The 17,763-nt window shown below is 42.4% G+C and overlaps 1 protein-coding gene across 3 annotated transcripts in view; it reads right to left on the bottom strand.

Annotated features, from left to right (window-relative positions):
• The window catches only part of MYH11 (myosin heavy chain 11), a 128,563-nt gene that overhangs the window by 16,703 nt on the left and 94,097 nt on the right, over window positions 1-17,763 (bottom strand). For all 3 annotated transcript variants that reach the window (XM_069734097.1, XM_069734095.1, XM_069734096.1), the window contains 16 exons: window positions 17,182-17,245; window positions 15,872-15,970; window positions 15,095-15,238; window positions 14,429-14,524; window positions 13,122-13,240; window positions 8,034-8,186; window positions 7,656-7,829; window positions 7,392-7,565; window positions 7,185-7,299; window positions 6,884-7,077; window positions 5,642-5,763; window positions 4,591-4,660; window positions 3,315-3,475; window positions 701-809; window positions 437-568; window positions 116-322 (listed from right to left, as the gene is read on the bottom strand). In XM_069734097.1, coding sequence (XP_069590198.1) covers window positions 116-322; window positions 437-568; window positions 701-809; window positions 3,315-3,475; window positions 4,591-4,660; window positions 5,642-5,763; window positions 6,884-7,077; window positions 7,185-7,299; window positions 7,392-7,565; window positions 7,656-7,829; window positions 8,034-8,186; window positions 13,122-13,240; window positions 14,429-14,524; window positions 15,095-15,238; window positions 15,872-15,970; window positions 17,182-17,245 — 2,133 coding nt within the window. The remainder of the gene's footprint in view (window positions 1-115; window positions 323-436; window positions 569-700; window positions 810-3,314; window positions 3,476-4,590; window positions 4,661-5,641; window positions 5,764-6,883; window positions 7,078-7,184; window positions 7,300-7,391; window positions 7,566-7,655; window positions 7,830-8,033; window positions 8,187-13,121; window positions 13,241-14,428; window positions 14,525-15,094; window positions 15,239-15,871; window positions 15,971-17,181; window positions 17,246-17,763) is intronic.

Here is a 17,763-nt window from a genome sequence, read left to right as displayed (position 1 = left end):
CAAACTCTTTACAGATGTTGTCCCTGGTGGGATTTGAACGCAGGACCCCAGCGCTGCAAATCAACAGCGCCAACCACTGAGCCACAGTGAGATGAGATGACAAATGATGCCTCACCTGCATCTGCTGCAACATCTTCTTCTTCTCAGCTTGGAGTTGTTGGGTTTGTTCTTCTTCTTCTTCTATTCTGACTTCCATCTCATGGAGAATCTCTTCCAGTTCTTGTTTCTTGGCTTGCAGTCGTATCCTCAGCTCTTCGGCTTCAGCATATAGCTCAGTCTCAGCCTGAAGCTGCTCTTGGAGTGTATTCTTCTCTTCCGTCAACTGGGCAAAGACAATAAAACCATCATGGTATAAGATTTACCTTCATATTAGATATTTTCTTGGATTGACTAAGATGGACTAGGTGTCGTAAAACATGTTCTGGCTTCCACATACCTGGATATGTTTCATCTGAATCTCTTTCAATTCAATCTCTGTTTTGTGATACTTCTCGCTGACTCTTACAAGTTCTTCATCTTTGGCATGCATTTCTTCTTCCTGGCGGGTGACTTGCAGTAGAGGTTTCACCTGACAAGAGATATATGATGAATGAGTATTTTAATTCATAAGCCTTTAGTAAGTATTATTCTACCAGACCAGAAATTTGTATGTAATTATTGGGATCCTTGCTGCAGATATTTTTAGGAGTGAAGATTTTACCTTAGTGAACAGTCTCCACCATTGCCAGTTTCTGAGTTTCAGATAAGCAGCACAATTTCTTTGGATGACTTTCATTGCAGTTAGCTGCTGCTGCCTCTTTGAAAAAGCCCTATGAATATGAAACACATTGAGAAGACATTCAAAATTGTACCGCCTATTAATATTCAAATATCCTATGTAGAAATGACACGGAATAAACAATCAATTAACAAAAAAATATATAGTTTATTAATAGTTTATTTTTGATAACATGACACATAATAAGATTAAAGTTATCGCTAACAAACTATTAATAAACTATATATTTTTAATTGATTTATTGGGAACAATTTCTATATTGGATATTTATCTTGGCTCGTTACTCCTTCCCTTAATTTGGGGTTGCTCGTTGGCATATTGGTTCAAATATATTAATTATCACTAAATTAATATACACCTAACAAAAAGTGAGTTGTAAATTTTGTAGTCTTCCATGCTGTAGTTATACAAATTAGGGGAACCCACACATGACGGACACCAAAAAGTGATTAATGGACCCTAAGGGCTACGATGGGGTCTGTTGGGATTCTGCCATGGTGCAGCATCTGTGCCAATTTGTGCCTCCTCTGTTTCGGCTTTGGTCGCTGGGCAGCACGCCTTTGTTGCTTGTGTTGCGTGACAGTGCCAGTTCTGCTTTTTCCGTGGGATTTTTGTTGCTGCTTTATAAAGGAGCTATAGGATTAATTTTCGTCTAGGTTTTGATAACTCCTTCCCAAGAGCCTTGGTTGGGGAAGTCAGCTATTTAAACCCCTGAAGCTCTGACTCCACTAGCAGTCAAAAGCATTTCTGTCCTAGTGAATACTGCTGTGCTGAGCTCCTGTCTGTGATTCTGATTATTCCGGTTCTTTGACCTTGGCTTGACTTTTGGCTAGCCACTTGCAATACGATTTTGACCCTGACGTGACCTCTTGTTTTTGACTCTACTTGACCACCCTTCCTGCCTCTGATTCGCTCCTTCAGACGGCAGCCCTTCCGTGCAAGATATTCCCTGGACTCCATTGTAAGACCAGATTCCTGTACAGGGGGTTAAAGGGTGAAGGTTGGGGTACCTCTGGAATCTGCCAGACGGAGGGGCTTGTGCCCCGTCTGTTCAAGACAGCCTTTTTGAGCCTGTCACCTCTTTCAGTTGTAGCACATAGTGGCCATCAATTTACCAGACAATACAGGGTAGTAAGCTATGATTTATTTTAGGCATTTGGGCGTAATTTAGGACAGGAGCTTGAAATGAAGCAAATGTGAACACCCTAAGATCATTGCCATTTTTTTACCCAAAAATTTGGTTATTATAAAGTATTATGATGCTTGGGCAAATTTTCTTGGTTCTAGAACTCTGCAATAAGAAGAACTTCATTAAATGCATAAGCAGAACAGGAAAGTATTATCACTGGATCGAAAGCCTAATGGTCTAGAGCTGGCCGTGAACATGCAGTACTGTGCAAAACTATTAGGCAGGTGTGGAAAAAATGCCGCAAGGCAAGAATACCATCAAGGAGGCATCTGATTGACTCCAAATATATTCTGTAGCAGAACAATGACGCCAGACATACAGTCAATGTCATTAAGAACTATCTTCGGTGCAAAGACGATCAAGGAGTCCTGGCAGTGATGATGTGGACTACACAGAGACCTCAACATCATCACGTCTTTGTATGAAGAGACAGAAGGATCTATGGAAGCCTACATCAACAGAAGATCTGTGGTTAGTTCTCCAAGATGTTTGGATCAAAGTCCGTCCAGAATTCCCTCAAAAACTGTGTGCAACAGTATGGAGAAGAAGTAATGTTTTTGAAGGCCAAGTGAGGTGAAACCAAATATTGATTTAATTTAGATTTTTCTTTTGTTTATTCCTTTGCATTTGGTTAACCGATAAAAAAAGAAACTATTATCATTTCTATTTTTTAAATCATTCTTCCTTTGTAACATTTTTTCCCACACAGGCCTAAAATGTTTGCACACTGTACAAGCGAGCATTCAGCCCAAAATTATCTCCATCAACTCCCCCGTAACTATGAAGACTGTTCGGAGTGTTCATGTGTTTTCAATAGGGAGCCAGACTGAACCTACTGTGAATGGGACCATAATGGGAACGTAACTCCTCAGTCACCATTCCACGCATCTTCCTCATCTTTTGCCTTCATACTATTATTTTGTGTTGTAATCTATGAACTGATATAGCATAATCTAATACAAAGTAATGGAATGTTAATGTTTTTCCTCATTGATGACAAGTAGCAGAAAATGTAGAGGAAAATAGCTATAATGTGCTGGACGGGCCATAATAATGTCAAGCGATTTGTCTTTCTCCTTCTGCAGGCCATTAACCCTGCTGTTGTCTTCGGTCAAAAACGACCGACCTTGAACTTTAATATTCTTTAAAATATTCAAGATGCGGCTCTGAAACCTGTGGCCGACCGACCCATCCTCATTTAAGTCAATCAACCACAAGTTTCAGAACCACATCTTGAACACCCCCAAAAATACCAAAGTTCAAAATCGGTCTCCCCAGACCGAAGACAACAGCAGGGTTAAGGAGTCTTTACTCATTTTGCTATTGCTTTTTCCCACTGTTACTTACTTTCTTGCGAGATAACCACGACTTTGAGCTTGGAAAGCAATGATTATATCTGTGATCTTCAAGTCTCGTTCTTCTTCCAGATGAGCAAGGACACCTGTCCTGAAGAATATCTTACTTTGGCCAACTCGGTACAGATTGGGGTCAAGTTCTAAGGCTTTGATCTGTCAAAAACATTAAAAAAAATTATTAGATTACGTCTTCATATTGATAATGCTTTGTACACACTTTTATGCTTGAAGACCTTCTGTATTAATCTTTATCAAAATCGCAAGTCATCCCCTTATCATTGGGTTAGGAAATAACTTGTTGCTGTAGACAATAAATGGAGCGTATGTTGAGCATGCACACTTCTGCTCCATACAAGACACCCATTCTCAGGGTTCTGGAGTCTAATTTTGGGATTCCTGGAGGTCCCAGTGTTTGTACACCCAGCAATCAGCTGATAGGGGATAATTTGCGATTTGTGGAAATTTGTTTAAAAAAATTGCATTAATGCTTTGTAAAAATCCCTGAGCTCCCATGATACTGCCACTCTTTTACTTCTTGCGGTGTCACTCCATTGTAAAAACATTTACATATGTTTATTCCGTAGCGCATTATGTAAAATCTCTGCTTGCAGTGCAACTGGGCATTGCTTAGAGTGTTCTCTTGGAGGGCACACCTCCCAGACGTTGCCAATCACAGCATGGCAATTGACCTAGCAGTCTCAGATGCTGTCAAGCTGTGGTATGGGAAGCATATTCCCCCACTGAAAACTTTGAAAAAACACCCAGTTGCACTACAAGCAGAGATTTCACATACTGCGCTCCAAAAGCAACACATTTAAAATCTCTGCAATGGAGAGATGCATCGCAAAATGGAAAAAAGCGGCAGAATCAGAGCAGCTCAGGGATTTTTAAGAGGTATTAAGCTCTTTTTAGTAGGTCCTCTTTAAGTACATACAGAACATTTAAACTTCTCAGAGAATTTTCAGTGTATTTTAGAAGACAAACTATTAATAAACTAGTTTCAAAGGAGAAGAGGTGTAGTTAGTCCCGGCAGTCAATCAGGATGCAGCATTCATTTTTCAAAGATTGTTTGCTATGGGCATTTACTTCCCTTTTTTATAGATGATGTATTATTCCACATATTATCTACGTCTTACACTTTTTTATAAAAAATAATACATATAAATGTAATAATCATATTTTTATACCCATACACCAAGCAGGAATGGACGCATGAAGGCAATATGAGGAGACGGTGGCATATTTAATCATCTCTGTGTGTTACGTACCATGATCACACAAGCCTGTTTACCATCCATAAAGCCTTTAGGGATAGATCCAGCAGCGAGGATTTCATATCTGTCATAATGAATACAAGCACATGAGATTTACTGTAACTAGTCAGAAATTGGAAGGTTTAGATTTCCAATTCTGGCACACTGACAGCCAACGATGAAGCAAATGTATTAATGGGCATGTGCCTTAGACTCTTCGGCATAGACTTGAGTATAAAATGCCATTATAGGTAAGTTTCCACCATATCCTTTTTACAGGAGACTTTAAAATATATTCTTATAGATGGAAGCATCAAGATTACAACATTACATGTTTTAAGCCACAAATGTATAGAGCCGAGGAGCCTCTTTAATTATACATTTTCTGCCGGTTTTCATTACCGTGTAGCCTATTTTACTATTCTATGGTACCGTTTGTTATGCCGGCCTCTCTCATGTCTTCTAAGCACCGCCCTACTCACCGTGTGTTTCGCTCTGCTTCCCCCAGTGCCAGACCATCTCTCTGAGCTACCTGTTGCTTCTCTTCCAGCTCGGTGGTTTGTGAGTCATAAGGGAACGCGGTCGAACCCTGCAGAAATTGTATCCATTCTGTCCAGCAGAGATCTGCTTCCCCGACCTATAACCTGCCATCAGTCCACTCCCCCTCACCAGAACTTAGGTTCCTGGTAGCTCAGTCTCTAGCTTCCTGTACTGGTGTATTCCTGTTTTGTACTCCATATTATTGACCCAGCTTGCCTTCTCATTTATCCTGATCTCTCCGCTCCTGACCTCGGCTACAAATTCTGAACCTGTGTTTTCCGCCCCAAACTTGGACCGTCTGACTATGCTTCTGTTTTGCCCACTTGTACCCCATACCTGAGTCTCTGACTTAGGGGACTGCCCTGGATTGGTACCTGGTGTCTACCGGCGGCCCAGCGTATCCTCACCATCAGAGGCTCTAGTGAATACCCGATAGACACTTAGTTATGCTCCTCATGGTGCAGTGGGATCAGACCCACCAGCATTACACTGTTTGTGTAATAAATTATGTTTTCATGGGACTTACCTTTGACGGAACTCCTGGAACACTATTCTGTTGGGGAATCCTTGCCGACAAATCCTGATGCCTTCTAAGACACCATTGCATCTCAACTGTTCCAGAACAAGATGGGCATCGAGCTTTCCTGACTGAAGAGACGGTTATAACATTAGACACAAAGTCGAAGAAATAAGCGGATATGCAAAAAGAAAAAAATTATATATATATGAATAATTTGCAGCTAGACTTCTCAACAGGCACGCATCCTCGTGAAAGCCGTCATCACAGCACATTGATGTCCTGTGCTTTGCCCTCAGTAAGGCAGAAAGTGTGCCGGCGCGAGTGGGCACAGGCGCGAGATTATGTTGTGCTGTGTGGATGACACAATAATCAGAGGATGGCGGTTAGAAATAAAGACGGGGCACAGACACCACAGTGATGATGCCGATCAGACCAGACCATACTAATTTACATACATACTGGGAGAAATTCAAATGATATTTTTGGGGATCCACAGGGCGAGACAGTAGATGATATACATGTTTGTTGACTGAAGTCATGGAGTAAATAAGGGTGGTGGTATTTGTTTAGATACTTAAACTCTGGTAACAGGTTCCCCAAAAGGTTTTTGATATGTAATCTGAGAGCAGCCTAAAATAGGAGCAGAGACCCTGATTCCAGTGATGTATCACTTTCTGGGCTACTTGCTGTAGTTTTGATAAAATCATTATTTACTCTGCAGTTCAACCAGTTCTCTGAATGTGGAGCTCTGTGTAACCCCACCCACATGACTGATTGGCTGCTGTGTACACTGCTAATCAGTGGTGAGGGCGAGGTTTCACAGAACAAAAGGACTACCTAGTCCTGTAGTGATAATCTCCTGCTGATAAAACCCTGATTATATTGCAACAACAACAAGCAGCCCAGTATGTAACACATCACTGGAATCAGGTTCTCTGCCTCTACATCAAGATCTTCTCAGATTAAATGGCAAAAGAACTGCTGCCAGATTGCATTTAAGAACCTGGGATAACAGTAGACAGTTATATTCCTACGGAACATTCAATGAGTTCTGCGGTTTAGAAATACTGTAATTAATCTCAGTAAATCTAGGTAGTACCCAGTGATAGACTCTCATTTATCAGCCAAGGCTTCAAAGAGCATATCTTACTTTCGATGATTCAGCATTGCAGATTAACAAAATGACACAGGTATCATTCTTGTAAAGCTAAAACATTTCCAGTGAATGTATATATAATATATATTTACCCGCTTTTCATGATTTGGAATGATACAACGGACAAAGTTTGGACTTGTGTTTCTCAGAGTTGTCATCAGTTTGCCCAGTTGCTCCTTGTATAGTTGGCCGACCGTACGGAACATGCCTTTCTTGGTCTTTGAAGCACTTGGTAGGGAACTTTCAGTCATTTTTGCCATCTGATCCAACCCCACAATACGGTCAACTAGAAAGAGGATTGTAATAACTGTCAACTTTTATATAAAAATGGATTTAAGCAATGGACAAGCTCCAAGCAACATGCAGTATACGGTGTCGGAAGCCATATCCTACCATCTTTCCATAGATCTGCAACAAATTTATCTGATGACTGGTTCAATAATGAAGTCACGTTGTCGTTCAAGGGGTCCATGTTCTTGGTTAGCCAAGAAGTGGCATCATAATCCACCTACGGAAGACAACATTTTTTTTTTAATTTTTTTTTGTCTTTTTTTGCAAATTGGCAACAGATGTTTCCAGGTCATCATACAATCCTTGTACCTTTCCAGCATAGTGAACAAGGGTGAAGATGGTTTTAACCTTCAGTTGCTTGGGTTTTTGGAATTTAATATGGTTCCCTTGTTCTGCGAACAGTTTCTCTACAAATGAGACATCAGTGGCTTTGGGGAACCAACACTCTTCATCCAGAAGAGCCAACACACCGGGTGGGTTATTCTATAAGGAAACAAATAATAATTTATAGGCTACATTACCCTTCTCCTCTTGCGTTATACAAATTATACAAGATCTTACAAAATTACTTACAGGCCTCTCAATAAGTTCTATGCATGGTTGCAGATCTAGACCAAAGTCAATGAAGTTCCACTCAATGCCTTCCCTTTGGTATTCTTCCTGCTCCAAAATGAACATAGTGTTGTTGAACAACTGCTGGAGTTTTTCATTGGTGTAGTTGATGCAGAGCTGCTCAAATGAGTTGACCTACAATAGTAAAATAAAAAAGTTTTGATGAGTAAAGTAAAATCAACATCCCATAGAGAATGGAAATATTTGCTCTTAGAGTAACTACTTACTGTACTTTAATGTCTCGTTGGCTTAGAAACATCATCACACTTCAACATCATGATTTTTCAAAACCTTATTAAGTCTATTATTATACTTTCAACATCCTCTCATTTTTCTTACCTCAAATATTTCAAAACCAGCAATGTCAAGAATACCCAGGAAAGAAGCTCCTTGTCTTTTGGTTTTATCCAGAGCTTTGTTGACTCGAGCGAGCAACCACAGGAAGAGACGTTCGTAAGTTGCCTTTGCCAAAGCTTCAATTGCAAAGTCAGCCTATTTACAAAGAAAATTGAAAAATTTGTGTTTCGATCAGGCTTCTGAGAGAGCAATATATTCTGTATTAATCAGTCAAAAGAGAGAAAAGTGAACATTTCTTAAGGTTTGGAAAACCATGAGATAAAGATATTGTCAGGGACATCAGGAAAATATCCTACCGCTGCCACCAATTGTCAGGACAATCAAGAAGATATCCCACCTTTGCCACCAATTGTCAGGACAGTCAAGAAGATATCCCACCGCTGCCACCAATTGTCAGGACAATCAAGAAGATATCCCACCTCTGCGACCAATTGTCAGGACAGTCAAGAAGATATCCCACCTCTACCATTAATTGTCAGGACCATCAAGAAGATATCCCACCTCTGCCACCAATTGTCAGGACAACCAAGAAGATATCCCACCTCTGCCACCAATTGTCGGGACAATCAAGAAGATATCCCACCTCTGCCACCAATTGTCAGGACAACCAAGAAGATATCCCACCTCTGCCACCAATTGTCAGGACAATCAAGAAGATATCCCACCGCTGCCACCAATTGTAAGGACAACAAAGAAGATATCCCACCTCTGCCACCAATTGTCAAGACAATGAAGAAGATATCTGTAACGCTCGCGCCCAGACTGGTTGGCGCGGGGGTGTGGCCCCGCTGGACCACTGATCAGACTACCCTGGAAGGGTCGTGACTAAGTAGCTACCTTGGTGTTCACTGGAGCCTCTGATGGTGAGGTCAGGCTTGTGGGGCAGGTAGCTACCATGTACTATTCCTGGGTGGTGTCTGGCTGTGGCTGCTGATCCCACTGGGGAATGGAACACTCGGACGGGTACGGGCGAGTGTCGACGAGCAGGACTTAACAGGCAGGCAGAATAGGCAAGCACGGTTGACACTCAGGCAGGGAAGGCGAGCACGGCTGGCACACTGGCAGGACAGGTGGGCACGGCTGGCACACTGGCAGGACTGGCGGACAGGACTGGAACTCTGGCAGGACAGGTAGGTACCGGAATACAGGCAGGTATATGGAAACGGGTAGGAACCATGTCCAGACTGGAGAGTATTTAGGAACAGGTAGGAACCTGTCCAGATAGAAGAGTATAATGGAACAGGTAGGAACCTGTGTAGACAGGAGAGTATATGAGAACAGGTAGGACAAAGGCCCACGAGGTACGGAACGAGAGCAGAGCAGAACCGCAAGAAGCGGAGCAAGGCAGAAACCACAAGGAGCAGAGCAAGGCAGAACCGCAAGGAGCGGAGCAAGGTAGAACCGCAAAGAGCAGAGCTGCAGAGCAGAGCCACAGAGTGCAGAGCCGATAGCAGAACAAAGCCAGAGAGTGTAGAGCCGAGAGTAGAGCAAAGCCACAGAGTGCAGAGCCGATAGCAGAACAAAGCCAGAGAGTGTAGAGCCGAGAGTAGAGCAAAGCCACAGAGTGCAGAGCCGAGAGCAGAGCAAAGCCACAGAGTGCAAAGCCGAGAGCATAACAAAGCCACAGAGTGCAGAGCCAAGAGCTGAGCAAAGCTGCAGAGCCACAGGTTGTGGCGAGCAGAGCAGAGAGGCGCAGAGCCACAGGTTGTGGCGAGCAAAGCGGAGAGGCGCAGAGCCACAGTTTGTGGCGAGCAGAGCAGAGAGGCGCAGAGCCACAGGTAGTGGCAAGCAGAGCAGAGAGGCGCAGAGCCACAGGTGGTGGTGAGCAGAGCAGTGAGGCGCAGAGCCACAGGTTGTGGCGAGCAGAGCAGAGAGGCGCAGAGCCACTGGTTGAGCAGAGCAGGAGGGAGTGAACATAAAGGTACACACAGCAGAGTGGGAAAGGCAACAGGCAACAGCAGGAATGGACATAGACCAGAGTACAGACAGGGACAAACACAGATACAAGAACTGACACGGATTTAGGCCTGGGTATTGCAGCCCCCAGAGGCAGAGACAGGACCTGGAAGCTCAGTAGCAAGATACTAACTGAGGGAAATAGTTTGCTCAGGAATCCTCCAATGGCTGAGGATGCCTTAAGTATCAGAGACCTCTAGGCAATTGGCCGGGGACACCTTAGGGAGGTGCACACAGTCTCAATAAGAATCAGGATTTGCCAGTGCCACCCCCTATGCACACAGCCAGGAAGCATGCACAGAGCAGGCAGACATGAGGCACACCGCATGGAGCCGGCAGCAGACAGAACTCACAGCATGGCCGGAGTGAGTAAGTTGATGTATCAGGCTGGTGGGGGATGGGAGGAGATGCAGTGATGCCGACAGGGTTGGTACAGTACCCCCTACTTTACGGCCCCTCATCTTCAAGCCCGCCAGAATGATTTGCAGAAGAAGAAAAGGTCCACTCACAGTCCAAGTCATCATGACATCTTTAGGGTAGAACAAAGCAGACGAGTCTCCAGGAATCTCAGATAGGAAAATCTCTTTGTGCCCAACAGGGTTAGCTTCCACAACGAGCTGGACCACTTCCTACAGGTAGATAGGAAGCAGGGAGTTGGATGCTACTGTCTTGACATCTGCATCAACCAGACACTTGGAAACTGGAAACCCTCTTACAGGGTTCAACTTCTGCCCGTAATCCCGAGAAAACTGGACCTCCTCTTCCAGATCAGGGGAAATCAGAGACAAGAAAACTTCCGTATTGGTATCTTCACCAGCCAGTCACACGGAAGCTGAGGGAACTCTCACAGGATCCATCTACTGCCCGATATCCAGAGACAAACTTCCTGGTAGCAGAGATGTTCTTGGGTACTGAACACAGGAAAAGTCATTGAAGATGAGTGAGGAGAACAACACCTCCACCGGGTCAGAGAGAAGCTGAGAGGAGGAAACTTCCGTTTTGGAATCTTCACCAACTGGCCACATGGACGCTGAAGGTACCCACATAGGAACCATCTTCTGCCCGTTATCCAGAAGAAAACGTCCAAGAGGCGGGGATATTCCTAGGAACAGATTACTTTTATAGTCATTGGAGATGTGTGGAGAGATCGTCACCGCTTCCCCATCTTTGGTGACGTCAGCACACCTTGACTCAACGACTAGCAGACCAGCTGACGAAGTAGCCGACACTGCTGACTGTCTTTGAAGCATGGGAACCAGACACTTCTCACGACTGGGTAGATTCAAACGAAGCATTTTGCTGAGACTCTTGACCAGAGCACACAGCCAGGAAGCATGCACAGAGCAGGCAGACATGAGGCACACCGCATGGAGCCGACAGCAGACAGAACTCACAGCTTGGCCCGGAGTGAGTAAGTTGATGTATCAGGCAGGTGGGGAATGGGAGGCCATTCAGTGATGCTGGCAGGGTTGTTACAATATCCAACCTCTGCCACCATTTGTCAGGACAATCAAGATGTCCCACCGCTGCCACCAATTTTTCAGGACAATCAAGAAGATATCCAACATCTGCCACCAATTGTCAGGATAATCAAGAAGATATCCCACCTCTGCCATCAATTGTCAGGACAATCAAGAAGATATCCCACTTCTGCCACCAATTGTCAGGTTGATAGCATTATCATCTTGATAGGTTCCCTTTAATGCCATCAGATAACTACAGATAATGGTCGACATGAAATAATTTTAAACAAGGTATAAACGCAAATTTTCCTCATTAAATACGGTTTTGGCTTTGCAGAATGCGCAGTAAATGTGTTGTTGTATTTTTTTCATAAAGGATAATGGTGGATTGGATGCCAGAGGCATCCAGTGCCACTCACCCTGAGGGCAAAATATTCCCCCAAAACACTGATAAGTACATACATTATCAATGTCGCCAGCAAAAAAAAAAACTACCAGATAAAAATCAAGATTACATTGGAGGCAGAATGAGGAGGAATTCCTGCATTGAAGGTTGAGTGGGGTCGGTAACAGCATGTGTACACCCTGGTTGCATGTGTACACCCTGAGAACTGGTGCTTAACTTATTTCAATACAATAAGTGATTTATTAGTAGGAGATTATCACTGCAGGACTAGGTGTCTCGTGCCAGCCAGTCCAGCTAATTTGTGTAACCCCGCCCCCATCTCTGATTGGCAGCTTCATCTATGACATCATGTGTTTAAAAACTGACTAGCTGAATCCTTCTAAGCTCTGTGACTTTTCTTTAGATAAGCTGGCTTGGTGTGATGTGTCACATGTGTGCCACCCTGCAATGATGACATCGCACCAGGCTGGATCTGTGGATGTAGGGACGTAGGAGCTGGGTCTTAGGGCTTTCATCCAGCGGCCATAGATTACTAACATGGCTGAAGAATGGGGGTCCTGGAAATTAATTTGCACCGACTCTATCGTGCACCTTTTCCAATTCATTACAATAGGACAGGTTCACGATACTGCTAATAGTGCAAGTGACTCAGCAGGTATCAACAGATGTGATATCACCGACTCCTCTGCAGATGTGAGTGGTGCTCTTACCCCTTTAAAAGGAAAATGTCAGTAGGTTTTTGCTATGTAATCTGAGAGCATAATGATATAGGGGCAGAGACCCTGATTCCAGTGATATATCACTTATTTGGTTGCTTGGTGCAGTTTTGATATAATCCCTGTTTTCTCTGTTGTAAATCTAGCAGTGCTTAGAATACTGAACTGTTTATAACTGTGCCGATACCCCTGATTGGAAGCTTCCTGTGAACACTGTTTATGGTCAGCAAGCTGCCGATCAGAGGAGGGGGCGGGGTTACACAGATTAGCTGGACTGCCTGGCACAAGATACCTAGTCCTGCAGTGATAATCTCCTACTGATAAATCACTTATTGTATTGAAACAGCCTAGTAAGTGACACATCTTTGGAATCAGACTTTCGGCCCCTACTTTATGCTTCTCTCAGATTAAGTAGCAAAAACTTGCTGACAGATTCCCTTTATTCTAGTTACATAATTAATTTGTACTCTGCTAAGGACAATGTAATATTTATGTCTGAGTCCTTCACCATAATTTTCTTCTAGCTTACCTGTTCTTTGGTTTGAGCTTTCTGCACAAGGTCTCTTCCCACTTTAATACGCGGAGACAGAATGGACCTTGTAAAGTCTGTTACATTGATTCCCATCAGATGGCAGCATTTCTGGGCAGCTAAAAAGCAAAACATGAAGTCATAGATAATTACAGATAATTAGACATATTTTTCATTCACTAAAACCATTTTTATTATCATTTGAAACAGGTATAAGTATAAAAATATAGGGTAAAGTATAGTATACAGCAGGGATTCTCGTTTTCTGTTGTACTGAGCCTCACCAGTCACTAGTCATTGGTTGATGCTCATAAGAAAAATTAAATATGGATCTTATTCTATACAAAACTGTTATTTCTACATAAAATGTAAGAGCTGCATAAAGCCCTGGGCATGGTATACCACCTGCCAAAAAATGCCCTTCCAGCAGCAACCTATCAACTACTGGTGCGTGGGCAGTTTGAAAGCATTAAAGAAGCACTCCTCCTCCTCCTCCTATCATGGTTTTATCCTCTTAATATATTGAATCCATCATATTATATAGCACTGTGCACTTACAATTGCTCATTTTGCTTTTCTACCCCAGTTAATTCTTCTCTTTTCTCTGCTCTGTGTAGAAACAGGAAGTCTCTTTTCCCTGCATGAGTCATTCCCCTCTTCAACTCCTGACCAAGCTGCTCCCTTCTCCACCTGGCAGGGACTTTGCAGTGATGTAGAATTGTAGTTCTGATGATGACTCATGCAGGGGAAAAAAATACTTTCTACATAAAACTTAGAAAGATTCAGCTAGTCAGGTTTTAATGATGTGATGTCATAGACCTAATGGAAAAGAGAAGAATTAACTGGGAATGTATCCAAAATCAGAAACGGCAACTACTTAATTTTCCAAAAATGAATATTTTGTGCAAAAATATAATTAAAAAGTGAGTGACGTAGGGGGTCTTAATTTCTCCTAACTGCCTGTTCTCCTGTAAAATCTATCTCTGGCAGTAGATATGGTGTGATGAATTTCAGGAACTCTGGGAGGGTCTTTGCCCAGCTCCTACAATCAGCAGACCATATGAGAGAGCCGGAGAGGAGGGGGTTTCAGATCAGCCAAGATTCCTATTCGATTCCCAAAGAGGTGGATGCAAGACATGATGGGAAGCCAGGTCAAGGAAGTCCCAGCACATATAGTTCTGACATACTTCTCACAGTGCCGACACATTATCCAGGATGGAGCAGATGGGGGAAAAGGAACATTGTAAGGGGGGAAAGCAGAAATTGATCAAAATAACAGGAAGACTTCAAGTTCATTATTAGTATACCTGTGTCATCTGGCATGGAAGCCTGGTCAGTGTTCCTTTCTTTCTTGAACACAATGTTACCGAGTTGGAGGACAGAAGACACCACCTTCATCATTGCTGCCATGTTGAAAAAAAAAAAAAAACAATATGAATTTATAATAAACCAACACCTTCTCAGTCCTTCTTTTCCCAGACTAAGGAATTGACCCCGAGCATTCATAAGACCTCCTTTAACGAGCTCGTTAGTGGACCATCACTTGTGAACATCATTACCACCATTGCTTTTGTTACAGTGAAGATCTGACCTTCTCTTCGTTGTTCCGACCACTGCACTAAAGGGGAAGGGGTTAAAGCCTACAATATTACGAATGCCAGCCTTAATATTAAGGATGAGTGCTTCATAGGCACAAGATTAGTTTAATTGGTCGTTTTGGAGACTTCAAAGGAGAACAACTTACGATAATTGCTAAATTCTTATGTCAGGGTTAGTTCAAGATATTTTACTTCGAAGCAGCTGGACAACTGCATTGATGTGGCCAATTCCATGATGTTCAGATAGATGTGGCCCTCTGGTCCCTTCAGGGTCAAGGAGTAATGATACTTATAATGGTAAGGTGCCATTTCTAAGGAGTAAAGTCATTAGATCTTATGGAAGATGTAGATGAGCAGGTTGGGATGATCTCTTACCGAGCTGTTCCTCTGCATTGAATCCCATGATTTCCATCGCCTCCAAAGTCTCATGATACATGTCCGCATCATCCTGTGAAGGGACAGGAACATAACCATAGGAAAAGAAGGTATAATTTCCAAAATCTTCTAGTAGTAACTCCTCTGAAAAGAAGAAACGAGACAATGAGAATTTCCAATTGGAGGAGATAAATATACGCACAGTTTGGGTGACGGGTGGGGAGCGGACATTAGCTGACCTAAAAGGGCAAAGCCCCATTAGATATAACCCCTCACTAACAGGTCGTAAACCGTAACCTTTATCGAATTAAATAAAAATCTATACAATAAGTAGAGTATTGATTAAAACAATTCAGATTGATTATATTCAGTAGTAATTTCTTATCTGTAGTGTTAGACGTGACATCCCGGGGTGTCATTCACAAATAGAGAGGCAAATGTTGACTTTATAAAAAGTAAATATGCAGCACATGTCCTCCCGACATGTTTCACCGAATTCTCGGCATCATCAGGGGATGAGACAAATCAACATGAGACAAACCCCTGATGACACCAGAAATTCGGTGAAACATGTTGAGAGGGATGTGCTGTATTTTAAAGTTTTATATAATCAATATTTGCCTCTCAATTTGTGGATGACACCCCAGGATGCCATCTCTAACCCTACAGATAAGCAATTGCTACAGAATAGAATCTGTTATGGGGTAAAAGTCTTTATGAATGGGGGTCCCAGGACTTATTGGATGGGACAGATGGCCACGCATGCACCCTACATACCTTTCCATTCAGGCTTAGACCCTCGGATCATATAGTAAAATATGTGGAAGGTCCTCTCGTCTTTAGCTTGCCGGATAGCACGAGATTTTTCAAGCAAATCTGTTTCTTTATTAAAGACCCAAACATAGCATCTAAAGAAAAGCACGTTTAATGATAAGTGGATGGAATTTAGGGCTTGTTTATACAGCGACACTTTATGCCAAAATCCTATTAGCCCTTATATGGAGTAGCCTGCTGTTATCTAACCTCAGCACCAAACATTTCAGCGCAATCCATCCAGCACTGCAGCCAACGTTTAGGGATTATTGACGTAAATCCCTACACATACCACCTTCTCTCGGACTGTTTGAGACACTGCACTGGATGTGGGGAAGAGTGGGTAAGTCTGCGGAGCTGCTGGGTCTGTGTTCACCATAAAGGTCTCATATACAGTTTCAGAAGGTGTATGCGATTTTATTCTCAGCGCGTTTCGAAGTTAGCAAACTTCATCAGGAGATCCACAACAGTCCTGTTACTACGACCTGTTGAGGTTGCAGTTTTGCCCACAATCACAACTTATCACTTATCCATAGGCGATATGTGCGTAATCATCTGGGTTCCCTCCACTGGAACCTCCTCTGATCACAAGAATGGGACAACCCCTGGCTAATTTAGTCAATCTAATGGTCATTTAATAAAGCATGAATGACCGCCGCACCGCCAAATTGTGGACATGGGACCCAATGGTGTTGTGTTCCTTGAGGATTCCAACAGTAGGAGCCCCAGCAATCAGACTCTTATCATCTATCTTAGATAATCTTTATCAGGTGCTACAATTTCAAACCTCACCCGGACTTTATTTCCTTGCTAATCAGGTGTGAATTATATTAAATATATATTAGGGCTGAATTACTTAGGTCCTAGAAAGGTGTATAAAGGGGTCTAGGAATAGTAGGAAAGTCTGCAAATGGAACTGATTTACTTTTTCTGGATTTTACCATGATTTTCTATTTCCTTTTTTTACTAAAATGACTTGGATTTTTGATAAAAATCTACACTATAACAAAAGGGTAAATGATTGCGTTGTATGAACTGAGATGTCGAGACAGGACGATTTAACTCAAAGAAAAGAATCTTCTGGCTCTGGCCATCGCTAGGAAAAGTACCTCTTGGAATAGAAGAAACTGAACATTTCGTGTCTCTGTAAACAGTATCCACATCTCTAGATGTTTATATCTTTCTCCCTGTGGATATTTCCCTTACTTAGACATTTCAGTCCTATGTGTTTATGTAACAGGCTGCATTCTTCTCTAGAGGACCGAAAAGGATACATGTTTCGATGTTTGCTCCAACGATGAATCCAGAAACATCAAAGTTGATACGAATAAATTTACCCTGGACACAAAATAGAAATATAGTAAAAAAAAAAATTGTTGCAAAATGTTTTACCCAATTTTATGTAAACATGCAAAAAATATATACAATATACGAACATAAAAGTGATGTTCTGTGTGCGTACTACAACCGACATACATGCTAAATAGTTGTAGCATATTTCTAAGGAATATAATACTACCCAATGTGTCAGAGCTCCGTAGTTTGCGGCGTGTGACTCTTTGTGTGCCTATTTTAGTTTCATACTGTATCTGTCATGAACTTTGTCAATGGGTGGTGAAGCCCAGATAGTAAAAGTTTAAGAGCCCTTGACCTAAAGCGCTATTCTTTCTCATTTTATTAAAAAGTGCTGCCTTTATAAAGAGCTCCTTTTAGTCGTCTTTGTGAGTTGTATGGATCATTTTAGTGGATCACTTAGGTTTTCTACTATAGGTTGATTGATAATACTGGATCTATGAAAGGTTTCTTCTTTCAGCCTTTATTTTGGGTTACAGTGCTCGATCTCCGAAGAGTTTCTT

This window comes from Ranitomeya imitator, chromosome 7, assembly GCF_032444005.1.
Source record: "Ranitomeya imitator isolate aRanImi1 chromosome 7, aRanImi1.pri, whole genome shotgun sequence".
Classification (NCBI taxonomy): domain Eukaryota; kingdom Metazoa; phylum Chordata; class Amphibia; order Anura; family Dendrobatidae; genus Ranitomeya; species Ranitomeya imitator.
The sequence above is the reverse complement of the archived record's forward strand: the minus strand, read 5'-3'. Positions and strand labels throughout refer to the sequence as shown.